Here is a 25,825-nt window from a genome sequence, read left to right on the forward strand (position 1 = left end):
GGCTTCCCAAGGGCAGGAGAACGAGGCTGGCAGGGAATACAGGTGTATCTCGGAAGGAGATACGTGCCATGTACGGACACTGTGCGGAGGCAATGGTGGCCTCTGTTCAGTGAAGCTTCTTGGAGGAAAGGGGATGGAGGAGACTCTGGGCCTGATTGCAATGGGATACAAGGTAAATGCTGATAAACCAGTGCAGCAAGTGGGAGTGCGGACACTGGAAGGATTCGAGGCCTGCTCTCCTATGCATACTCTGCTTTCACCACCCATCCTCTAGCGCGCAAACCACACTCACTAACATGCAGCTCCTACTACCACGGATATTCCCTCTGACTCTGTCCCTTTGCCTGCAAACCAAGTCTGCATCAGAGCCCAGGCTTTGCCTTTCCTCCAGCAAGGGAACAGCAGCACAGAGGAGATGAAATACATCCAGCACTAGCAGTTCTGAGCAGCAAGAGCTGTGGTGGCTGATTTTATGATTCCGTGTCCGCTCATTGCCTTGATAGCCAGGCCCGCAAGGAACAGTCCCTCCAATGGAGCAGCACTGGCAGTGCCATCAGATGTGTCCCCTTGAAAGCAGAAGGTGGGCAAAGGATTAGCTTTGGACCAGACCGGAGTGAGAAGATGACAGGATCTGCCTGGAGACTGGCTGGCGATATTCCAGCTGAGATCTCACTGCACTCAGCGCTGGGTGTCTGGGATTTCCTGCCACTTGCCACCTGGCTGGAATCGGGTCCCTTTTCCCATACGTAGCCAGGATGAAATGGAAGCGCCAGTATGCTGCATTGTAGGTGTCAGTGCATGGGGCCGGGCCTGGATACTTGGTGACCAAGCCTTCCTGAGCTGGGGCATTGCACGGAAGGATTCACATGGGGCTCCTAGGGGCAGGGCTAGCCACTAACCTCCAAAGGGATTTCCAACAACAGGGGCCCCAAAAGCCCCTTATGAAACCAAACTAAACAAGCCACCCAACCAGTTCTGATTAGTGACTTTCGCTGCAGAGGGCAGTTCCATTCCAACAGTCTTACAACAAAAGGGGGAAGGGAAATCAAGCAGGGAGGAGACCTTTCCTTCCCAAGGATGGACAAGAGGGCATCGCGGCCCCACACAGACGACTCTCCCCCCAATGTCCTCCTGGGCCTGAAGCCAAGCAAGGGATCAGGCGAAAGGCCAGACCAAGAGAACCCCTGGTTTGCTCCTGGGGCCAGCAGAAGCTGGAGGAAATGCCGCTGCTCCAGAGAACAGCCACCGGTGCACTGTGTGGTGAATGGGGCGGATCACCCTCCCCAGCACCAACAGAAACCGAGTGTTTGCAAAGTGGGAAGGGGGCACGGACAGGTGAAATTCTTGTCAGGGAAGTGGGGGAGGGGGATAAACATGGCTACCTATTCATCCGAGGTCAAAGGTCAAACAAACCCAATGAGGACCTAGCTGATTAACAAAGAGCCTGCCACTGTGGTGAGTGAGCATTAAGAAACCCCTTTGTTCCCACTGCTGACTATTCCCTTCAGTTTGCTCAGTGTAATCAAATTAAATCACATTTTTAATGGTTCATTTACTGGCATTTAGAGCAGCTCCACATGTGCAACTGCACAGACTAGCCTTCCCAGCTGGGAATTAAGGCTCATAAGATGATAAAAAAAAAAAAAAAAAAGGTTCTGTCTGGACGACAAAATTATTTTAACTAAAATTTAAAAAAACAAAACTAAAAACCAAACCACCAGCTCTGAGGCCAGGCCACCCCTCCCATCCCCCAAGGGAGACAAGCTGAGCTCTCGGGAGACAGAAGAGATGAGTCTGATTATAGTTGGGGCAAGTGACAATTGAAGGGGGGAAGCAGAGTCCATCCAGCTGTCTAGGTGCTTATGTAGCTCCTGGCAGTGCAGTATCCGAGTGCCACCCAGTAACAATTCCAGAAACAAGCTCCCTTGCCCACCTGCAGGTGTAAAAACTGGGGGAGGTCACTGACTGAATTGTAATGCGAGGGAGCGGACCCATGCAGGCAAGGAGCTTGTGGAGGGGAAGCTGAGCTGACGAAAAGGGCTTTGCATTTGGCTCAAAGTACTGCGAGGCCCGCGGGTTCTTCTTCACCCTGATGGGAGCCCCCACTGGAGGCGTCTGGGCGTCTTCCTGGATTAGCCAGAGTGGGGTTTGCGTTCCCCTCCCAGAGGTGAGACAGCCACTGGGAGCTCGCTGACTGTGACGTTGTGCTCGGGTATAACACCCCAGCCTTCTTTGGGGAAGTGAACATAAGAACATAAGAACGGCCATACTGGGTCAGACCAAAGGTTCATCCAGCCCAGTATCCTGTCTACCGACAGTGGCCAATACCAGGTGTGCCAGAGGGAGTGAACCTAACAGGTAATGATCAAGTGATCTCTCTCCGGCCGTCCATCTCCACCCTCTGACACACAGGGGCTAGGGACTTTCCTTACCCATCCTGGCTAATAGCCATTAATGGACTTAACCTCCATGAATTTATCTAGTTCTCTTTTAAACCCTGTTATAGTCCTAGCCTTCCCAACCTCCTCAGGCAAGGAGTTCCACAGGTTGACTGTGCGCTGTGTGAAGAAGAACTTCCTTTTATTTGTTTTAAACCTGCTGCCCATTAATTTCATTTGGTGGCCCCTAGTTCTTATATTATGGGAACAAGTAAATAACTTTTCCTTATTCACTTTCTCCACATCACTCATGATTTTATAGACCTCTATCATATCCCTCCTTAGTCTCCTCTTTTCCAAGCTGAAAAGTCCTAGCCTCTTTAATCTCTCCTCATATGGGACCCATTCCAAACCCCTAATCATTTTAGTTGCCCTTCTCTGAACCTTTTCTAATGCCAGTATATCTTTTTTGAGATGAGGAGACCTCATCTGTACGCAGTATTCAAAATGTGGGCGTACCATGGATTTATATAAGGGCAATAAGATATTCTCCATCCCTTTTTTAATGTTTCCTAACATCCTGTTTGCTTTTTTGACCGCCGCTGCACACTGCGTGGACGTCTTCAGAGAACTATCCACGATGCCTCCAAGATCTCTTTCCTGATTAGTTGTAGCTAAATTAGCCCCCATCATATTGTATGTATAGTTGGGGTTATTTTTTCCAATGTGCATTACTTTACATTTATCCACATTAAATTTCATTTGCCATTTTGTTGCCCAATCACTTAGTTTTGTGAGATCTTTTTGAAGTTCTTCACAGTCTGCTTTGGTCTTAACTATCTTGAGCGGTTTAGTATCATCTGCAAACTTTGCCACCTCACTGTTTACCCCTTTCTCCAGATCATTTATGAATGAGTTGAATAGGATTGGTCCTAGGACTGACCCTTGGGGAACACCACTAGTTACCCCTCTCCATTCTGAGAATTTACCATTAATTCCTACCCTTTGTTCCCTGTCTTTTAACCAGTTCTCAATCAATGAAAGGATCTTCCCTCTTATCCCATGACAACTTAATTTACGTAAGAGCCTTTGGTGAGGGACCTTGTCAAAGGCTTTCTGGAAATCTAAGTACACTATGTCCACTGGATCCCCCTTGTCCACATGTTTGTTGACCCACAAGATCCAACCTCTTCTTGGCCTGCAGCCGACCGGAAGGGACTCACTACAGTGCCTCAGGCTAGCAGCGGTGCAGAACTCCACCCCACCCCAGGACTGCCCTCCAGTGTCCAGTTGGGATATCAGCTCAAGTCCTGATATGGGCCCAAAGAGGAGACAGCAACCAGCTGACACCTCACCTGAGAGGTGGGCTGAAATCTGACAACGGTCACCGATTCCAAACGCCACATACAGCGAGGTGCCTAGAGCTAATTATAGAGCTTTAAGCAATTTCTTTCCAGAGGGATGTGCTAAGGTTTCCCTGGTCCTGGACCCAGAACACCTTTCTCCCAACTGGGGCCTCAGTCCCAGAGCTCAGGTTCCCAGCATCGCCACTGTTTCCCCAGTCTTCGAGTCAGCCTTTGCAATCCCCACCCAGAGCCCTACAAGAGCATCCCCGGGCTGCAGAACATCGTGTGCACAGCTACAGCTGAACAGAACAGGACCTCAGGGGAGCCCCCTCCTCTGCACAACCATGACCCCTTGTGCTACATTTATGGTTTGCATCACTGGTTTCCCAGGGACATACGTTTCCAATTTCCCTTCTTAACCCTCTGCCCAGCTCAGCCTTTCTCACCCACTACGTCGAGCTGGTAGGTGTGGTTGATGCTCCCATATTTGTTCTCCACGATGCAGGTGTAGTTGCCTTTATCGGACGGCACCACTGAGTCCATGATGATGCTCCAGGTTGCGTAGCGGACCTAAGGAGGCAGGAGAGACAACAAAGCCAGTTCAGTGTGGTTATTGGCACACAGCTTTATCATCTGCGTACTCCAAATGGTATGGGGAGGAATTAGCGGCCCCAGACCATGCCAGGGCTGCGTTTGATAGAACACATGCCCTCGAATTCCAGAGCACGTCAAAGCCATCTCTGACCCCTGGGCCTCGTGTTCTAGGCAGGCCATAAATCTCGGCTCAAGGTCACCTTTACCCGTTGCTACAGGGGGATGGTAATCACTCCCAGCTGTCCCAGGACAGACGCGACACAGAGCCATCTGCATCTGGAAACATGATGTCAATGGAGTTTGACGGGCTGGCACTGACTGCAGGAAACCCCTCTCCAGGTAACCCCAGCCTGCCCTCCCGCCCGCAGCGTCACGGGAGCAGAATCTCACCGCTCCAAACTGTCTCGCGTTTCTCAGAACAGACTGCCCCGGCCTCTGCTACTCCCATGTCACTCGGATAAGCACTCCTCCCCAGCCAGTCCCCACTCCCACGCAGGAATCAATTCCCAGTTCAGAGCCTGGGTATCGGGGCACATCCCTGAGTCACCCCCCGCAACCCCAGGGCCAGCACCTCCACACCAGACTGCAGGGGGCTCTCTGTCACATGAGCCCCTGAGTGGAAACAGGGATTAAAAAGCATGCAGGTGAGCAAGGGTCCTCTTACTGATGTTCCCAGGGGGCTTCATGAAACTGTAGTCCAGACTCCACCCCATGCATTTCACAACACCACAGCAAGCTCTGAACAGCTCAGCATGCTCCAGGCAGGGTAGCTGAGACATGCACTGTTGCAATTGCAGCATCTTGGAGCAGCAAACTGTTTCCTGCCCTCCCAGCCCCAAAGCATCCCAGATCTTGGCTGTTTGGCTTGGAGAGGGTGAGGGGTTTTTACTGTGGATGTCCCATGCTGGACTAGCATCTCCACTATGGTTTCCTGGGCCCTGGAAGCTGAGCTCCTTCTACTCAACACGGCCATGTTCACTCCTGAATAAAACCACCTTTGTCACTGCTGGATGAAAGCAGGATCCCAAGAAGCAGCTTCTCCTATCGAGACCTTCTCTGATACCAGCTTCATGCTGGTGCTGTTGCATTCCTGGCTCCCAGCTGGATTCCAGCCCCATTATCCCACCTCCCCAGCCGGGCATTGCATTGTGTGCCCAGGCCTTCACCTTCCAATTACAGCCAGTGTGCCACTGTCAGAGTCAGCTCACAGCAACAGGCAGGGGCGGCAGGAGCTTCCCACAGCACAAGGACACAATGCAGAGCACTGAGCCCTAGGCGCCTCTGTAGCCTCTCCAGGCACTGTCACTGCAGAAATGCCATACGGTAGCAGAGTGATTTAGGGTGGCATTTGGGGAATGGAGAAGCATTTTCTTCCTGTGCTTACTGAAAAACTGGCTTGCCCTGGGAGAAGGTGCTGGCCGGCCTCGGTTCTGTCCTGAAGCCTTTCTCAACAACTGTTGTGAGTCACAATTTATACAGCTGTGTCTTTTGCCCCCAGGTACATCACGGACTTCATGTGAACAGCACCACTGAAAGGCAGCCAGCACTAGCCTAGGAGGGCAGGGTCCGGGGAGACCAGCCAGGAGATGAAGCACCACCCCATTGCTATGGAAAGTGCCCAGGCATCTAGCATTCAGTCGTTTACAAGAGACACTCCCCTCCCCTGCACCATGAACAGCCCAGGGATCAAAACCTCCTGGCACGATGGGGCTCTCTCCAAAAGGTGCAAGGCTGAGTCGGCCCTGCTGGGATTTGAACTTTGGAAGCCCAGTTGCTTCAACAGTGATGCATGAGAGGAAGACTGCCCTTGGGTTAAGGACACTGGAGGGGAGCTCAGAAAGCTGGGGTTCTTATTCCTGGCTCTGGGTGATCTTGGGCTACCCTATGCCTCAGTTTCCATCTGTAAAAAGGGCTACAAGTACTTTCTTTCTCCCACCCTGTGTCTCGTCTATTTAAATGGTCGGGAAGGGCAGGAGCACTCTTACTATGTGCATGTATGGGCAGCACCTGGCACAGTGGGGCCCCGATCTCAGAAATAATAATAATGACAAACCTAATATAGGAGGAGCGGGGAGGGAAGGGTGGTGTCATTGACGAAGGCGTTTTCCTCGGAGTCCCATGAGCACCAGGAGGGTCGGATTGAAAGCATACAATTCCAGGGTGTTACAAGGATGAAATATTACTAACATATGTCAAGGAGACTCTCCTGGTGTCCATGCCACGCCCGTTCCCTGCCTGAAAGGCCAGTCTCCCTCTCACCTTTGATTCCTTAGGACCAGCCGGGGGAATCTTTGAGCAGATAGCTCCACTCCAGCATGTAATAAAGTGAGCTTAGCAGAGTCATGATGTGGCTGATTTCCTGGGGTTTGTGCCAGTGCCTTGCTGGACCCTAATGGGACATGGGCCAATAGCTGGATTTCATTTGCACAATCAAGTGCATGAGTCAGTGGCCAGTGAATAATCAAACTGCTAGCTGGAGGGGAGTGCAGAGCAGAGGGCTGACTCAGAGAGTCTCTCTCGCAGGAGAGGGCAAGGTCTCCTGGGAGACCTGAGGCTCCTATCCCAAGCACAGGGAAATACACTAGTCGAGGTAGCAGCCGCTGCCACCAGGTTACCATATTGGCCACACAACGTTCCTAGCTTGCGTCTCTGCGGCTGGGAAACCACCTCCCACAACAGATCTATGGCTTATCTGTTTCCTTCCCTGCAGCCCTGAACGGGGAGCTCCCACTGTGCTCCGGAGGAGCTGACACAGGTGGGAATCCTTGTCTCCAGCAGAGAAAGGCTAATTCAATAGCACACAAAGCCATCCAGCTGTTCTAGAAGTTTTTCAAGGCCCAATACACGGGCCAACTCAGCCAGGCAAAACCAAAATGTAGTTGCTACAAATGACTAAGAAAAACAAGAGTGCATCAATGGAGCTCGATTTCACTTTAACAGGAAAGAGTAATTACCATCTGAAAATGGCACAGAACCTTCTTCAAATTGGTTTGATTCAGGAGAAATGAGGATAATTATTTGATGTATGAATCATGGATTGTGTCTCATTAAAGCCATTATTGATTCCTCCTGAGAGGCCTTGACCAACACTTCAGTTTTAAAAAGAGAAGGAAAAAAGGACAGTTCTTCCCTCTGGCTACTTCGGGAGGAGTTTTATGGATGCAGGAGTCTATGCAGTGGAGCTGTGGTGGCAGCACTGAATCGTTCAGCACTGAAACACGTTGTTCTCCGGGCAACCAAAGGAGGAGTGTCAAAACCAGACAGCAGAACGCCCACACCCACTGCCAGAACGCCTTTTGCTTCTCCAGAGGTGCAACCACACCACTCACGGTAGCTTTAAAGATGACAGGGAAATGCTCCCCTAGCAATCACAGGGTAAGCTGTGCCCTCCAATATTGTACAATAGCGACTGCTAGAAAGAAACAGAGCAGCAAGTGCTCTCTCTCTTTTGGCTGTCGGACTCCAGCGCTGGCCGTCCAGGGAGCCTGCATAGTGCTCCCAGGTCCTCTCCTGCTTTGATTTGAACTCAGAGCCCCGAACAACAGCTTTGTTACAAGGGAAAGGAAACAGTGAGATACCAGCCCCACACTCCTTGGAGAGCTCCAGAGTCTAAGGCTCCATTCGCCTGCTTCAGTTCACTCCCAGACAGCACATCCCTGGCAAACAACAGACCCGCATTGGAGCCAAGTGGCCTGTCCTGCTCTTCCTAAGGGAGCCAAGTATCAGGGAGTGAATTATGGCCCGAGAGCTGGGCCTGGGAGACTTTCCCAAGAAACCTGTCAGCCTGGGGCCCCTACTGCTTCTGCTGACCATATTGTTGCCCTGTAATAAAATCATCCCCCGTCCCATGCAGTAACTGGGCTTGTCCTATAACAGCCCCGCCGTGGGAAGAACCCAGAGAGTTCCCCGGAGTATCACAAATGAGGGGGAGAATCTGATGCAGTTTGTGTGCAGATCAATACAACAGGGGAGCAAAAGACCCCAATGTCAAAGCTGGGCAAGAGAAACTCATTTCAGCCTTTCTTCCATCCCCTCCCCGATAACGCATACTAGCGCAAGCTTGATCCATCAGCAGGTCACCCTCACAGGTCTGTTTTGTAACCTGAATGTTACAGGGGCCCATCTGTCCCTGCTGGGAGACTGCAGCCCAAATGAGCAGCCTTCCTGGTGCATGCTAATCTGCAACACCCATTCACTTTCTGCCCCAAAGCAATGCTTTCAGTCTAGGTTCTTATCTGACTCCTCTTCCTGTAGCTTGGGAGGTGCCCAGATACATTTAGAGATGCAGCCTCACCATACCCCTGGGAGATGGAGAAGGTTTGTTACCCCCATTTCACAGGTGGGGGAACTGAGGAACAGAGAAGTTAAGTGACTTGCCCAAGGTCACACAGGGAACCTGTAGCAGAGACAGGGAGTTGAACCCAGAACTCCAGAGGCCCAATCCAGTGCTTCCACCACATGTCCATCCTTCTTCCTCCTCAATGCACTTTTCAATAAGAATTATTTGTACCAGAAGCCCAGAGCTCACAAACCAACCAGCACCACTCCGGTATCACTCCCACAATGCTCCACCCTGCAACAACAACCCACCACGCACATATACTCCCCCCTGCAGTGACAGCCCAGTGCACAGGCAGCCCCGTGCTCACAAAGTATTCTACATCACCACCACCTTGTGCAAAGCTCATTCACAAGCAACCCTACAATAACAAACCTATGCACACGTATCCAGTGGGGATAGAATCCAATACATTTTCAAGAAGGAGGCGTTTTATATTCAGGTTCCCAAGGGATTATTATAAACAGCAGAGGGGAAACAAATCATTTTAGAAAGTTAGAGAAATGTCTCCCTGGGACTCCCCCCCCCCCCTTTATAATCCTGCAGGCTGTTGGGCGACCGGCATTGAGAGAACTTCCCCTTCCAACCTACCTGAACATACAAGAGAGATGCTGCTGCTTTATCCAGAACAGGATTCTTGGGCCCAATCCTCAGCGGGTGTAGGCTGGCAGAGCTCCATTGCAGGGAATGGAGCTGTGTGGCAGGCAGTGAAATGAGGCCAGTTTACCCCAGCTGAGAACCTGGCCCTAAAGAGAAAGGCTGACCCTAGAAGAACAAGAGCCCCCAGGGGGGCATTCAGGACTGCCCACTTTATGCTGCTCCTTGCACCTTGATACTGGGAGCCTGGGGCTGGAACTTGGTGCCTATTCACTGCAGTGTTGGGTGCACAAAGAATGCCCAAGACCCTGCCTGGCAGAGCCCGTTAGCTTCAGACAGAGAAAATCCCACAGCCTCTGTGCTCCAGACCAAACCATACCCCCTATCTGCACAGCACCCCCATTCCTGCTCACCTTGTATCCACCGATGCGGTGGTCGGGCTTGAACTCCTTGCCGTTTTTCAGCCAGCGCAGCGTGGGGCTGGGTGTCCCGCTCGACGGGCACTTGAACTTCACCGTTTTGGCAGCTGGGACAGCATGGAGCTTCTTCTCCATCTTCTCGGGGTATGTCCAGTAGGGAGCCACAGCCACTGAGCAGAGAGAGGTGAGTCAGCACGGGGGAGGACGCAGACAGGAGGGACCCGCGGCCAGGGCCGGCTCCAGGCACCAGCTTAACAAGCAGGTGCTTGGTGCGGCCAAGGGAGAGGGGTGGCATGTGCGGCAATTCGGGGGCGGTAGATCCCTCACTCCCTCTAGGAGCGAAGGACCTGCCGCCGAACTGCTGCCACCTATCGCGGCTTTTTTTTTTTTTTTTTTTTTTGCTTGGGGTGGCAGAAATGCTGGAGCCGGCCCTGCCCGCGGCTCAGTCGCTGGCACTGGGACCTCACAACGGGCCATGTGGGCTTGGAACTTCCCCTGCAGGCTGCACAATGCCCCCAGTGCAAATGGGGCACACTGAGATGGACGTCATCCCTCTGCCCCAGCCCCCGCTCCTGACTTAGGGGAAGAACAGAGTCTGATGGCTGCAAAGGGGTTCGTTGTAAAAATGGCTGTGAAGGAGAGGAAGGGCCAACATAGCCAAAGGGAGAGCCCGAGATAAACCCAGGGAGGTCCAAAAGCTGCCACCTGCACTAGTATCAGTTCTTTCTAGAGCCCCTCTCAGCTGGATGAGCACCCAGGCCCTGTTAACAGGCCACTGGCTGCCTGCAGTGCAACCCGAGCCCCAGCCAGCAGCCTGTCGCCGGGCGAGATCGTGGCTCCAGTAGCCTACAAAGTCTTTGATCACTTGTGTCACATGGTCACTGGAGATGCCTGTCCTGCACCCGGGGATACACTCCCTTCCAGCCTCAATTATGCTATTCAGCTGGGACCAGGACTCCTCCGTGGCTGGATTTGCCTTGCGAGCTTGGAGGCACAATCTGCAGCTGCTAATCTGAGTGTGATTGCAGTAGGAGGGTTTGGGGGACAGGGAAGGGGCAGGACTTTTAAAAATACTGAAGAGTATCCTCACTGGTTTAACCCTGCAGTCAGGTGGGCCAGGAACCTGGAGCTACGGTGGATTGTAGACAAGACATCCTACCCCAACCAGACAGATCATGAACACGTTTCAGGCAAGGGAAGGAGACACACAGTATTTTAGCAGCACCCTCATTGAGACTAAGGGCTTGTCTATCTGGAGAAATGTACTGGCATAATTATACTGGGATAATTAGACCACTATAGTTAGGGCACTATAACTCCCCGGGTGGACACTCATTCTGGAAAATTATACCGGTGAGTTATACCAGAATAACTCCAGCAGGATTCTTCTCCCAGTATAATTATGCCAGTAAATTTCCCCAGGTAGACACACCCCTAACTGGGATATTGGCAACACCAGGAAGCTAGAGGTTTACCTGGCCTGCCCAGTTGGTGGGTGCTCTGCCCTCCCCCAGCCCTTGCGTTCTCCAGGTGGGACTGGCTGGAGCAGGAGTCACTTCCCAGAGCAAGCTGCTGGCCTTTTGTCAGGCTCTGAGTGTTATTTAGATGTATGCGCATGGCTCCAAGCCAGCCGCTCATGCGCACATGGCCAGCTCCTTCAGAGGCATTCACACGCGCTGACACTCCAGCAGCCCAGGTGACCTTGACATTTCCAAAGCGGATAATGGGCTGGGTGAATGAATGACAAGCTGAAGCCTGGAGGCAGGAGCGTTTCCTCCCAGTCCGCTACATCTGCAGGCAGGGGCAGTGAGGGCATTTTGGGAAATTCACAGGTGAGCAGAGGATAACAGCATGCAGCTCACAGCTGTTCTCTATGGCTGCTGGCAGCCTGGGCCATCACCTGCTAGGCCCTAGCAGTGCTGGGCAAGGCCCCGCCAATGGGCTAGGCCTCTCATAAAAACTCTTAAGTTGCTTTAGTGAATGACAAAAAATAAAAAGGAGACACCACCCCATGAAATGCGGCACCCGAGGTTTTGGGGCCAAGACCCTTCCCCCCCGGAGAGGTAGCAGCCAGGGGAGGGCAGTGTCTGCCTGAGGCTGCATTAGGTATCAAATCGTGTCTCATGCGTACGGTTCGGTTTGGTGTTATCTGCCTCCTTCTCCTCCGAGGAGGAGTCGTCATCGTCGTCGTCATCCTCAGCGGATGGAAGAGCGTCTGCAAGAGAAGAGAAGAGAGGCTGGGTTTCAGTTTTGCTTCCAGCTGCCTCAGTTACCATCCTGCAGGAAGAAGAACCGAGCAGAGCTGCACAGGGCCACTCCCTTCCCAGGTGGGGCTTTTACCCTTCCTCCCCCTTGTCCTGCACATTCATTGGGCTGCCTAGGAGCCATTCACCCCCCTTGTCTAAGTAGCAAAGGGGGGTCCCACGAATACAAACACAGCCCCAGAGCAACTTGCAGAATAGCTCCCATGGGCAGAATTAAAAGGCAGAGTTTAGGAACTGTACGTAACAGCTCCCCATTCCCCTTTGCCCGGGGACAATGGGAAGGGAGGGCTTCCCGGCATGCCCCTCCCAGACAGATGCTCACTGGTACATTCCACACGCTGGGGACCAGCAAGTCATGGCAACGCGATTTGCTGCCCGCGCTGTGTCATCACATGAAGGGGGCAGAGCGTGCAGGTACCAGAGCTCAGGCGAGGAGAGCTCTGCAGTCACCAGGGGTGGGTCAGACTGGTCAGGCTTCTCGCTGGTCCATGCCATTTTGCAGGCTTTCACCTCACGTAACAGTGGGGTTCCAACACCAGGCACTGAGGAGCGCGGAGTGGGACGCTCATGTGGATGGGGGAAGCCAGGAGGGTCAAAACAAGCACTCCCTTTGGCTCTGGGAGGGACCTGAGTACATGGGTTCTGGGGCCAGGGGAGAGGGAGCGGAGAACTCTGGGCAGTCAGGGAGAAATGGAGGAAGTCTGGCCCCCACCTGGCCCCTCCATCTCTCTCCTTGGCCTTGCAACCGCAGCTCAGAACAGCCCTGTCCGAGACAGGACCAGGGGCTGAGAGTTCCCACCCGCCCACACACAACCAACGGCCCAAGGACTTGGCAGCAAACCTGTCCTAACTCCCTGGCGCAGGCCCTAGACGCCGCGGTGCGTACCACCATGCAGGAGTGCCGGTGCGCCCCAGCAGCCGCATTTCAGTTAGAACACGGGATTTTACATCCACTAAGGAGGCCAGGAAGCGGCACGATCAGTGCTAGGAGCCTGGTCCTGCCGATTTTCATACTGAATTCAATGTAATGTCCACATTTCTGCTTTCAGTGTGCCACGCCTTGTGGCATTGGCAATACAGCACTATATTGGCAGAAAGGGAGCTGGGGGACGAAGCAGAAGAGTGGGGATTAGCTGGGGGTTCAGCCCCCAGGGAGGGAGGTTGAGGTAGTGGCATAAGCACTAGCTGGATGTGTCTGCTATATCGATCAGCAGGGAAATGGTTAATAGTATTGACATTGAGATGCACGGCAGCTCACCCCCCTTGGAGCTATCAGTTCAGTCTGTCTGCAGGTTCAGGCAGACAATGCTATAGCAGTTACAGTCAGGTCACGTTTCTAAGCATTTCTCTTATCACAACAGCTGGAAACACAATGCACCTTTGCGTGAGAGCTGAGGTTCTGCAGGCGCGTAAGTACAGACTGCCTGGGCCCCCCCTTCCTAACCACCATCAGGCATTCCGATTCCAACACCACGAGACCTGCTAGTTCTAGCCACTCTGCCACCAGTTCCCACCCAGCTCCTTTTCACCGGCTATCGTATTTACCTGGCACCATGGTACCTCGACACTGCCCAGCCCGTCTAATAATTAATCTAGATCTGAGCCTAGCTAATGCTTGTAAGCATGTCTGAAGCTGTTTTCCAAACAGGGTGATGGGCAGGCATGGCTGTGACACTGCATCCACACCCAACATGGGGACAGGCTAAGAAAGCACAATACAGATTCTCTAGTGGGGGTAAATTGATAGGGAGTTTTTAGTTTGTGAGGTTGTTAGAAAACCATCTGCCTCCCTCGACAGTCACTGAAATCAGCCCAAAGTGGGGCTAGCTACCCCCCTGCTGGAAAATGCTGTGCCGGACCATGGCTATCGCTAGCATGGCTGGGTGCCCAGGATGGATGGGGCCAAAACAGCTCAGAGAGCTTTAATGACAGGCTCTGCAGGGCTGGGCGGCCTGCGCCCAATCCTCTGGATGATGAAAGGGCTGTGATCTAGTCACCTATCCGACAGGTTAAACAAACAGTTCTGCCCCCATCCCCTCTTTGTACTGGAGACACCTGCCAGCAGGGAGCAGCAAACTGGGCCAGAATAGAACTCTCAGGGAGTCAAAGACTGGGCCCGGATCACTCTGTAGGCAGGTCCCAGCATTGCTGAGAAATTCTCATTTGATTCCTAAATGCCCAGTTACCCACCTCCTCCCTTCTCTCCCGCACCTTCCCTGCTCTGCTCGCTGACTGCTTGGGAACAGCTGCTAATGCTCCCAGCCTTCCTCTTCAGAACACCGCCCGATTGTTCCAGGGTCGGCAATAAAACCCAACGGCTGTTGGTCGTCTGGTGGACGGGCTCCCATTTGCCTCCCTGGCGTTCCCCTCCGCAAGCGGTGTCCTGATGAACCCTGCGCACCAGACCCCATGGTGACCCCGCGAGACATGACAGAGCGCTCAGAGCAGCCAGCAAAACGTGCAGCTGGCCCAGTAAAACCTAGCTGGCTTTTCCTGCCCATGGCCTGAGACAACCCCATGGCAGTTTTCTCCCACACCTTCCAGGGCCCAGAACTGCTACGTGACCTGGCTACAGGTCGTGAGACAGACGCACAGGTGCACGATGCCCTCTCGGCCTGCAAGACGGGGTTTGCAAACCCACTCACGACTCCCCAGACATTTCTTAGCAGCTAACCTGCCCCTAGGGCCTCTCCTCCCATGTCCAGCCAGCCCAGCAACTGCTCTGAATCCCCCCCATATACACCCTGCTGTGCAACACCTTTGCTCCAAACCATTCCAGGCAGCCTCCTGCAGCCAGCACTGAAAAGAGTCCTTGGGTGGGTGTAACACATTTCCATTACCCTGGTACTTGTATCCCCAATCATACCACTCCAGGATCAGCCCCAGGGGAACAGCTGCTGCAGCATGAGTCAAAGAAGCTGCCACATTCTACATCTGCCCATCCCCGCTGAGGCAGCCAGCACAGCCAGTGAAAGGAGGGGGACGAGAAGTCCAACACACTACGAATGTGCATCCAGGATGTATGGGCGTGCAGTGCCACGGCACAGAGAACGCATCAGCTTATTCCTAGAACACGGGAGGGAGGGTGCACAGGGATGCTCTGATGCTGGCTGCACACCAAGCCATTGTAAAACTTTGGGGTTCCCAGACCAGTGCCCCACAGACCACAACAGACCACCAGCTACCAGAAGAAAGATAAGACCATCTGCAGGTGTGTGCACACAAGGTTTACACCCTGTTCCCACACAGGTAATCTGCTTCCTGCCCTACAGCCTGGCAGCTGGGCCCCCCTTCCCTTTGTGCCCAGCCCCAGGGCTGCTACGAACCTGAGACATTAACGGAGAAGAAGGTGGTCTCGCTCCCTGAGGGGCTGTTGGTCATGCAGGCATAGAGCCCTGAGTCCTCAGGCACAGCGTCCCTGACCTCTACCTCCTCCCCAGTGATGCGCGTCCGGTTGTTCTCTGACAGCTGGACCCCGTCTCGCACCCAGTTGATGCTCTGGACATCGTCCCGTAGCCGGCAGCGCAATTGGAGGAGGTCGCCAGGGTGAGCCGAATGCGACTCCACTTCAATTTTCGCTTTGGGGAGAACTGGAAGAGTTAGGAGAGAGAGAAAGAAAATAGAGACAAAAGGAAACCACGCTGTGAACGGACGTTTATTGGGGTTTGCGTGTCCCGCGGGGAGTCTCCTGCGCCACCCTCCTGCAGCGACTCTGCAGGCCAAACCCTGCTCCGGGACGCAGGTCTCAGCTTTCCAGACGTGGCGGTTTGGAGAAGCAGCGTCGGGGCGCAGTGTGACGGGCCGTTGCCTTTTAATCCAGCTGCAATGATGGGCACGGGAAGCAGCTAACGACAGCTGCAACAGGGTCCCATGCTTGCCAGGCAGATGGCTGCATCCGGTGGAGCCGTGCCGGTGACTTGAAGACGGCATGGTGCGAAGGACAATTCAGCTCACCTACCTGTCAGCCTGAAAAGCACAGCAGCTAGCAGGCCTGCCACGCAGCCCACAGAGCAGGGGGGAGAGGGGAAGAAGAGGCAGAGGTTAAAAGCAACTGCAGCAGGATTAAGCATTTCACCTTCATTTTATAACCCAGACATTAGCAAGGAAATTGAGGCTGTTCATGCGCCCTTTGACCTTTTACCAAGCATCACTCAGCCCAGCCCCTTAGGGTAAGAAAATACTTTGGCCAAGGTTTTCAGAAGGGAATTTGGGGGGCTCAACTTGAGACATCTCAAAGGGGCCTGGTTTTCAGAGGATGGGTGCTGGGCACTTTCTGAAAATCAGGCCCCTTTAAGGGGGTCTTCAGTTGGGCACTCAAAATTGCAACTCACTTCTGAAAATCTTGGCTTATTCATGACTCTCTCCCCTGCCCCCCTCCTCCCTTCAGTAGCTGAACCCCACCAGAGAGAAAGCATATGCAGAGGCTGCCCTTGGGAGCACCACGCTCTGCCCAATCTCTCCCTTCCTGCAAAGCTCAGGGAAGGCAGCCAGCAAAGCAGGCCAGGTTTCATGCTGCCTGATTATCACTTCGCTTAAAGCATTTTAAGGAAGGGGGAGAAGGTGGAGGATCAATTGAGGGAACTGCATTAAGGCAGAGGCTAAGTGGTAAATGCTTTTGTAACAGCAGTGTCCTGGCTGGGCCGGGTCAGCTCAGGTGAGCCTCCAGTTGAACAGGTGCTGGCTGGAGTAATCCAAGTTTCCAACTCTATTAAGATGGGAGAATTGCAGCTGCCATCAAATGCAACATTTGGTTTAGCAGCACAAAGATCCTTTCTCTTCACTCCAAGACGCTCCGACTCTACTTGATCTGTTGTCTCCCAACTACATTAGAGCCAGTCTGAGCACGTGTGGGCTGGGAGGTTGGGCCTCAGGCACTGGCTTTTAAACCGCTGTCTTGCAGGGTCACTGTTCCAGGATTCCTCTCTGGTTCCTGCTTTAGAGAACACCCGATACAAAGGTGTAGCTGAGGAGCAAGGCTGCAACCTCCGAGTGTGTGAGAACAAACAGAGCCCTCCAGAGGTTTCACATGCAAACCAACTACTCTGCACCTCCTGGCTCCAAGCAAAGCCACTTGAGATGAGTCCAATCTGGAAGCAGCTCATGTGAGGCTCCCTGAATTCTACCTACCTATCATTTGAGAGCAGTGTCAGCTGAAATACACAGATACCCACTCGTGCTCTCTCCCAGACCCCGAACTCCGCCTCGGGGAGCAGAGTCTCAAGGGGAGACATTGCTTCTAAAGACACTAGTCGCCTACAGGGCGAAATGGCACGATGGCCTCCCGCAGAGAAGTCTTTACCCCTGCAGAGGTTCAATCCCTCTCCCCACAGCTGCTCAAGGCATCATGGCTGGAAGGACTTGGGAGTTGCAGGGCCAGGAACAAAGGGTGAAGGAGGCAGGGTGTCATAGGAGATACCCACCCTCTGATGCCAAACAAATCACTGCTTTAGCTTGGTGCAATACCTGGCACTGCCAGGGAGAGCAGGACACTGCGAAAGCCAGGGTGTCTCTCTGGGGCATGGCCTAGGTGTCCATGGCTCAATAGGCTTGGTTCAGCTCACACCCAATATCGGAAAGGACGAGAGCACGACCCTCCCACCTGCTCCCATCCCCATCAGCCCTGTTTGGGCTCCAATTCAATTTGGAGGCTTTCTCCACCAGCGTGATATTGAATCCAAGAGCAAAACGTCAATTGGATTTCCTCCGTGTGTGTCAGACTTCCCACAGCCTCCCCAATGCCTGAGTGGCATTACATACCCCCAGCCCCAGGGCTAAGCTAATTTATCAGTGCACTCATCCATCAAACAGACAAGAGCTTTCTGGTGGATACTGCTAGAAACACACAGCAATGCCCCCTTCCCCTCCCCCAGAGAGGAACTCATAAAGAGATACCAGTGGGAGCGCTCTGCGCATTGGCATTATCCCAGCATCATGCTCAGAAAGCCACTTGTTCACAGAGCTGCAGACTCGGGCTACAGCGTGTGACCCCTACAAGCATGATTCCGTCTGCTCCACACAGGTAAGTCCTTTACAACAGATGACTTACCTGCCCAGAACCCCTGGAGCTGAGCACTTCATACCCTGCAGCCATCACACACACACACACACACACACACACACACACACACACACACCCTGTGCAAACAACTCCAGCAATGTAAGCACAAAACAACACTGAAAGAAGCTTGCAGAGGTATTGATTGCTAAGTGCATTTTTCTTCCCATGCTGCCCTGGGGAGTTATCCTGAAATGCAACATGGTTTTGCCCCATCCACAAAGTTACACCAGTTTAACTTAAATAAGTTTTTAAACTATAAAGCCGGTGTCACTCCTTGTATGGACACTTATTTTAGTTTAGCTTAAATGAATTTCTAATTACTTTAGCTAACACCCCCGCCCCCACAAAGAGGCTTGCATTGGTTTAAAAATCACACCTTTAAACAGTGCAACTTCAGGGCACAGACTATATTTATGTACAGCACCTTGGACAACAAGGACCTAGTCTCTTAAGCACAACTGTAATACAAATAATATTTTAGTATTAAAAAAATGAAAGATCCATTTAGAGGAACTTTGCTTTTTTCTGCTATAGATCCTGTCTTGTTTTTGTTGTTGCTGTTGTTTTTTTAGGCATTTCTTTATTTCTTACACATGAGATGCTTTGGGGGAAAATGTTTAAGAGAAAACAGCCAAAATGTTTTCGTGATTTAAAAAAAAAATTGACTGGTTAGTTGGGAGGAAAATTCACGGTCTGCCCTGCAGTGCTGTCAACCCAAACCACCAAGGGCAGGGTGCCAAATGCCTCAGAAGTTTATCAATAACACAAATTAAAAGTTTTTTAATATGGGAGTTTTAGACTGACAGCAGCCCTTTAAGTAATCAGGGAAAGCAGTCTGGCTTTCCTTGATCTTGTACAACCTCATGAAATGTGCATTTCTAGTAGCTCTGGCATTTTGTGTTTCAAATTATTAGTCACAGGCACCTTACAAAGCAGATTTCCATCCCATCTATGTACTCAGACACCAAAGGTCTCTGCAGTCTAATGCTGTTCTGTTCCCTCCTTTCCAACAATAACAAACAACAACAGACCAACAACAAAAGAAATCACTCCAGAAAATGATACCATCTCACGAAAATGCCTCACTCCATCGCATCAAACATAAACTGCTTGTCCTCACTTTCAAGGTCTTTTACAGTCATCCCCCCACCTGTCCTCTCTCACTCTCTACTGAGAGGTCTACTCCTGCCTCTGATCAGCCCATGAGTCCAGCCTCCATCGCCCACTTGCTAAACTTGCAAACAAGCAGCCTTGTGCTCTCTTCCACTCTGCCCCGGATGCTTATAAGTTGCTCCCCAAAGCTACCTCAGGATCCACCTTCAAATGCCTCCTTGAAACCTCCTTTCCCGGAATGGCTATAAAAAATAACTTGACAAGCCAAGGCTGCGGGTGAGCTGAGACCACAGTACATCACATGGACCAACATTGTCTCCTGTCCTCCCCTGTTGGTCCATGTGATTGGTCATCTCTTGTCTCAGATTGTAAACTCTTTGGGGCAGGGACTGTCCTTTTGTTCTGTGTTTGTACAGCGCCCAGCACAGTGGTTCCATGGCCAGGGCTCCTACATGTGACAGTAACACTAAGAAGAAGACACTTTCCCCTATTATCTTTTTTGCCCCAAAACTGTGTTAGCATCTGTTCTCCAAGTGGGGTAAGCAGGGTACAGTTTAAATCATATCCATCTCATGCAGTTATTTCGTATAGAAACAGATCACCTGGGGAAGGCTTGTGGCCTGTTTTTTATGTCTCCCACTGAAGCCACAGAGGAGCTGTGAGCACTCATCCCCTCTGCAAGCCAGGCCACCTTGTTCTGGTTTGGTGCCTTGCTTATTGCTGATATTTACTTAGACTGTGAGGTTTTGCTTTGTCTGTGAAAGTCCTGCTAGCACTTCAGTCTAAGCCCAGCCACTGCTCCGTGCATCCAGAGGTTTGAGGGAGTCAAAAGCTTTGATAGGAATCAGACTTTGAAGTTTGGAGTCACACCCAGAAGTGCCATGGACTGCTCCAATATTGCCAACCGCAGTTATTGTGCAATTATCTGATCGCTGTACGTGCTGGGAGATTTAGAACAGAGATTATTAGACCCTTCAGATTCCCAGTTCATGTTGGAGGTGTCCTCTTGCATTAAACAAACTCTGGGCCCGTAAAAAGTGACTTTATCCAGGAAGAAAATATTCCTGTTCAACAGGCCAGAGCTAGTACAAATCCTCTGCACTGTTTGTGCTGGGGACCAGGGCAAGGCATTGCCTATAAAACTGGCCTGGAAAGAATTTCAAGAAAGCTTGCCAGCAATTCTATGATAGTCTACGATAGTCTGCAAATAGTTACACGTCTCAGCTGGACCTACAGAACTGGTGAGAAGATTGCTCAGGGTGTGGGGGGAGGAATTTGGGAGAGAACAAAACTTCAGGACAATTTATAATCAATCAGCTTTATCTAATATCCTGGGGCATTTGCATGCAGAACCCGGGTATGCTATTTTTCACATGGGGGTTTGATGCATGAACATGGACACAGGGCTGACGAGGGACCCATTCTCTCCAGGCAGGGATCCCTATGGTGGGTTCAAGGGGCAGAGGCTGCTTTTTTATTTTCAGGCTCTTGTTTTTCTTTTTCTCTGGGAGGGGCTAGAACTGGGGGGGAGGTTAGCCATTAGCATGGAAGTGGGGGCTAGATCTTGTTTCTAAGTCAACAAAGCCCCTCCCCCCATCTCCTTAAAGTCAAAGGCTGTTTTACATTAACTGCATGACCACGCAGGCTCAAAGTGCAGAGGTGCTGGACGGGATGGGCAGGGGTTCTCTCTGAGTTGGAGCTGATGAGTGCAGTGAGTCAGGAGGCAAGGCAGGCGGTGGTAACCCAGAGCACATCTCTGCACTTAGGAGCAGAGCTGAACAGGAGGCCCGGTGGGAACGCTTGGAAAATGAATTCACAGGCTAATGAGCATGTCCAGGGTAGCTAACCCCTCTGGAAGGAGAGGAGCTGGGTTAGAGACCCAGCATCCAGATAATCCAGCAAGGTCATGCGCTTTCACTGAAGGTACAAGGCGGGGGGGGGGAAGAGTTCTGGCATCAGGGTAGCTTAATTTTGATGGCAGCTTATTCACTCATGTCCCCGTCACTGGCTCTGGAAGCGCAGTCTGGGTGCAGCAGCTAATCCGAGAGGTGGATGCAACTGCTTTGGACAAGCCTGTGGCATCCCAGCAGATTGCCTGCCATGCTGAAAACAACAGCACGTTGGCCCTTCAGGGGCAGACGGATGGAGTGCCTTTAAAAGGAGGTGGGCACTGGTGGCTTAGGAACTGCCGGCCTGCGCTTTGTGTATGCTCTAGAGAGCAAGAGGCACTCTACAGCCTCCAGGCCAGGGTGGAGGAGTGGTCGGGCTACGGGAGGACAGCCTTTCAAACTGGGAATCGCTGGAGTCACACGGGGATGTCTGGCTGCCTGGCGCTCAGAAGCTTTGGACGACCCCGCAGCCCCATGAAGGGGGCACGGAGCAGCAGCAGACCAGGGTCCAACTCAGGGGACAGACAGATGCTTTTGGCACTGGGTGACAGAAAGTTGGAAACACATTTGATTGGGCTTCTGCTCTGTCCCCTGCAGTCCCACCCCTGCTGTAGGCTGGGCAAAAAACAACCCCCTAAAGCTTTCCCTGACTAGGAACCATTCCTCTAAGACAGTGGTTCCCAAACTTTAATAGCCCGCGAACCCCTTTCACTAAATTGTGAAATCTCGTGAACCCGCTCCTAAAAATGAATATTTTCAGGGATTTAAGTTTAAATTTCCTTAGTGTGACGGATGCCCCAACTGCCGGGCCCCGGAATCTATGAACCTCTGAAAAATATTTTTAATTGAAACTTTTTTTAACGAACCTAGAAAAACCAGAAACCAAAAATGTTTCTGTAAAATGTTTTTTTGGCTTTTGTTTTTAAAAAAAATGGTTTAGAATAAAAATAAATTCATTTTTGGTTTTCAAAAATCAGAAAATGTTTCATGAAAACAGTTTTTGAAAATGGACCATTTTTCCATTTCAGTTTTTTATAAATTTTTCTTGGGGAATTTTGAAAAATGTGAAAAAAATTCAAAACTTTCTGTGAAAAATGCTTGGTATTTTTCACCCACCTCTAGTTTCGGGTGAGGTTGTGGCTGGTTGTAACAAGGAGGGCTGTGGTTCTGGCTTTAGATGAGATTTGGCAAATTCCTGGGGCTCGGGCTGGGGTTCAGGCTGCCGGCTCCCCCGCTGACGGGGGCGGGGCTTGGGCTGCCAGCCCCTACTGCCTGGCCCCGCTCTCCCTGGGGCTCGGGCTGCCAGCCCCGCGCAGAGCGCTGGGGTTCAGGCTGCCGGCTCCCCCGCTGACGGGAGCAGGGCTCGGGCTGCCAGCCCCAACCCCCCGGCCCCGCTCTCCCTGGGGCTCGGGCTGCCAGCCCCGCGCAGAGCGCTGCGGTTCGGGCTGCCGGCTCCCCTGCTGACGGGGGCAGGGCTTGGGCTGCTGGCCCCAACTGCCCAGCCCCGCTCTCCCTGGGGCTCAGGGTGTCTGCCCTGCAACCGGGTCCCACCTGCTGTCTCCAATGCCCGGAGTCCTCTGTCCGCCATTAGTGAAATTTTTCTGGCGAACCCCCTGTAACGTTCTGCGAACCCCCAGGGGTTCACGAATCCCAGTTTGGGAACCACTGCTCTAAGAGGCTGCTGATTGGGCCCTAGGCAGCAAGCAATCAGCAGGAGCTGAATTACAGGAGCAGGCAGCCCATGAGAACATTTGGCTCACAATTCCCACAGAAGTCTCTGAGCCCATAGTTCCCCACCCCCTCCCCTTGGGAGAGGCCTGCCTGCTATGTGAGCTGTGATGCTGATGCTGGTTTGTCCTTGGTGCATGTTAATTAAGGTGAGCCTGTTTGATCACTGGGCTCTGTCGGGCTGAAACGTCTCTTTCATACATACTACTACTTTGTAACTTAAAACAAGCCAACAGGTGCAGCTCCTCCAGAGGGGGACAAAGCCGCCGGCTGCTAAACTGCACTGCGCGCTGTTCAGCTTCTCCCAGAACAAGCAGCCCACTCTAGCAAGGGCTTAATAAGCCAGATAAACTCCCCGCTATTCTTCCCAGACCTTTGTCTTTCTCCCTTTGAGCAGGGAGGCACTGAACAGGGAACCTGGGCAGCTCCCGGCAGCAGAGAAGGAGTCCCCCTATAACGGACCCAACGGTAGTCACTCACGCACCACAAGTCAGGGCGAGAGGCAGGGCTCCCCCGCCCCAGATGTTCGGGAAGAGCTGGGGGGAACAGAAGAAATATCAGAGTTAAAAAACATTTTAAACTACATAGGGCTGCAGAGTGGCATTCCTCCCCCTCTTTGCCTAGGTGGGGGCAGGAAAGGTGGGGAGTCATTGCCCTCAGGAGAGTGGGGAGACCTGGAGGTACTATTGTGAAACACCAGTCAGAGAAAAGCTACCCACCCCCCATTCATCAGGTCTCTCTGAGCTGGGCAGTGCAACGCGTGGACTCAGGGGCACCGCATGGGCCTCAGCTCTCAAGCACCAGCTGCTTGCCACAACTCCACTTAGAGCTGACACTTCCTAGTCTGAGGTCTGGGAGTCCAGGGATTTGTCAAGACACTTCCTGAGCATCAATGCCCCTTCGGGAAAGAAACGCCTCACCCAGGCCACCTGTGTCCCAGAAGACCCACAGCCTGCAACCCCCACACCGTGACCGCATGGTTAACACACAGCCAGCCATGTCCCTTTTAGCTCTCCCACAAGCTAAGCAAAGACTGGCTTGGTCACAGACCTTGGATGGGAGATGGCCTAGGAGCTGCAGGAAGTGATGCTGGCAATTTGGTAAGTAAGAATGAGTCCTCATTGACACAATGCCCCTCCATGGTGTTAGCAGGCACGGCGCTGCTGCTATTCAAAGGAGATGCCAAGCCACAGTCCTCCTGGCGGATGGCACTTTCTGTAAGTGAGGGCGTTACCCCTGCTCTCCTAGCCAAACTCTGTGATTGGCAAATAAATTCTGCCTCCTTAAATTGCCCTGTAGTTTCAGTCAGATGCAGTGCTTTGCACTTCCTGTCCTACAATCCCTGCACAGGGTTAATGTGCACTGGTAGGCTGCTGATGCCTTATGTCCCAGAGGGGAATCAACCAGGTCTTTCCCCATCTCATAGGCTCAGCTAACTCCTTTAGAAGTGCTTGGAGAGCCTTGGCTGAAAAGGCACGAACTAGAAGACTCCAAATGTATTGTCACCCAAACTGCTACCTGAAGTACCCAGCTTTGAGCTGCATTTCCTAGATTCCAAAGCCAGAAGGGACCACTGTGATCACCTAGTCTGACCAGGTCATAGAATTTCCCCCAAATAATTCCTAGGAGAGAGCTTTTAGAAAAAAACATCCAATTGCCAGGGATGGAGAATCTGCCACTGCCCCTGGTAAATTGTTCCACTGGTTCATTACTCTGACCATTAAAAATGTGCACTTTATTTACAGTCTGAATTTGTCCAGCTTCAGCTTCCAGCTATTGGATCATGTTCTATGTTTCTAGACTGCAGAGAACACTTTATTAAATGTTTGTTCCCCAGGTAGCTACTCTCAGGCTGTGATCAAGTCACCCCTTAACCTTCTCTTTGTTAAACTAAAAAGATTGAGCTCCTTGAGACTATCATTAGAAGGCAGGTTTTCCAATCTTTTAATCATTCTTGTGGCTCTTCTCTGAACCCTCTCCGATTTATCAACATCCGCCTCGAATTGTGGGCACCAGAACTGTACACAGGATTCCAGGAGTGGTCACACCAGGGCTAAATATAAAGGTAAAGTTTAAAATAAATTTTTTCATGAAAAAGCTGCACGCTGTGAGATTATTGACTGTAACGGTACAAATCCAACCACATAGCAGCCCTTCAGTGGGCTAGACCAAAAGAGAGAAGAACGCCAGATCCTTTACATTAAACTTTTTCTTTTTTGAATTCCAAGTCTGAGAATGTAACTTGAGTTTCTGGAGGGAGGGTGCCTCATTCCTGGGCTAGGGGCTGCGAGTGAGGGAGGGACAGCCTGTGGGGAAACCTGACATCCCTGGCTGGAGGAGGGGCAATTCTGGCCCAGGTGGAATGTGTAATTGCTTTGAAACAAGTTTGAAAAGTATACGCATGATGTAACGTCCCCAGCTCTCCGCAGCTTTTATTACTTTGAATGGGAACTAAGAACTGAGTTTAGTCTGGCAAGTTCAAGCCAGATGGTAAATGTCACTAAGTTCATATAGCTGTCATTAGCTTTCCAAAGAGCTGGTCTCTTTCAGGGGGGAGGGTGAAGGGGAGGAGAGAGAAATAATTTCATAGCAAGTAAAATGTTCATTGCCCCCAATCTTAAAAAGAGCAAGAGGAGAAAACTCTTCAGCAGGTTAAAGAGGCCAGAGCCGGGGGAGAGACACAGGGTAGGAGAGTTGACGGAAGGGAGCAGCGCAGATTAACCTTTAGCCCTTCAGTATTCAGCCAGACTCTCAATCCAGCTCTTTTTCTTCTTCTTTTTTTTTTTTTAAAGGATTTTGCATGCAAATGGCCCTGGGCCAGACTAGGCCATCGGAATGGAGAAGTTCTGCATTCAGCCCTCACAAACCGGTGCAAACTGCTGTGTTTGCCAGAGTGATTGCAATAAAGCAGCCAACAAAGAGATGCAGGGAACAATAAAGAACTGAATGGCTTAGATCAGCAGGTCCTCTTGCCGGTTGCCATGGAGACTCCCACCAGGGCTTACTAAAGGTATTTCCTGAAGAAAAAGTGCACACATGCCCAACAGCTCTGCTAATCCCAACAGGAAGTGCTTACCAGGGGAGGTGGGGATTGGCTTCT

The 25,825-nt window shown here is 51.8% G+C and overlaps 1 protein-coding gene across 5 annotated transcripts in view; it reads right to left on the minus strand.

The window, feature by feature from the left end:
• The window catches only part of FGFR1 (fibroblast growth factor receptor 1), a 73,993-nt gene that overhangs the window by 24,339 nt on the left and 23,829 nt on the right, over positions 1–25,825 (minus strand). For 3 of the 5 annotated variants that reach the window (XM_024207148.2, XM_024207145.2, XM_024207147.2), the window contains exons 3-6: positions 15,264–15,527; positions 11,805–11,888; positions 9,668–9,843; positions 4,171–4,294 (exon numbers count right to left, since the gene is read on the minus strand). In XM_024207148.2, coding sequence (XP_024062916.1) covers positions 4,171–4,294; positions 9,668–9,843; positions 11,805–11,888; positions 15,264–15,527 — 648 coding nt within the window. The remainder of the gene's footprint in view (positions 1–4,170; positions 4,295–9,667; positions 9,844–11,804; positions 11,889–15,263; positions 15,528–25,825) is intronic. The other 2 variants (XM_024207150.2, XM_024207149.2) reach the window with 1 other exon arrangement.

Source organism: Terrapene carolina, unplaced genomic scaffold, assembly GCF_002925995.2.
Source record: "Terrapene carolina triunguis isolate 2854851 unplaced genomic scaffold, T_m_triunguis-2.0 Scaffold53, whole genome shotgun sequence".
Taxonomy (NCBI): Eukaryota; Metazoa; Chordata; order Testudines; family Emydidae; genus Terrapene; species Terrapene triunguis.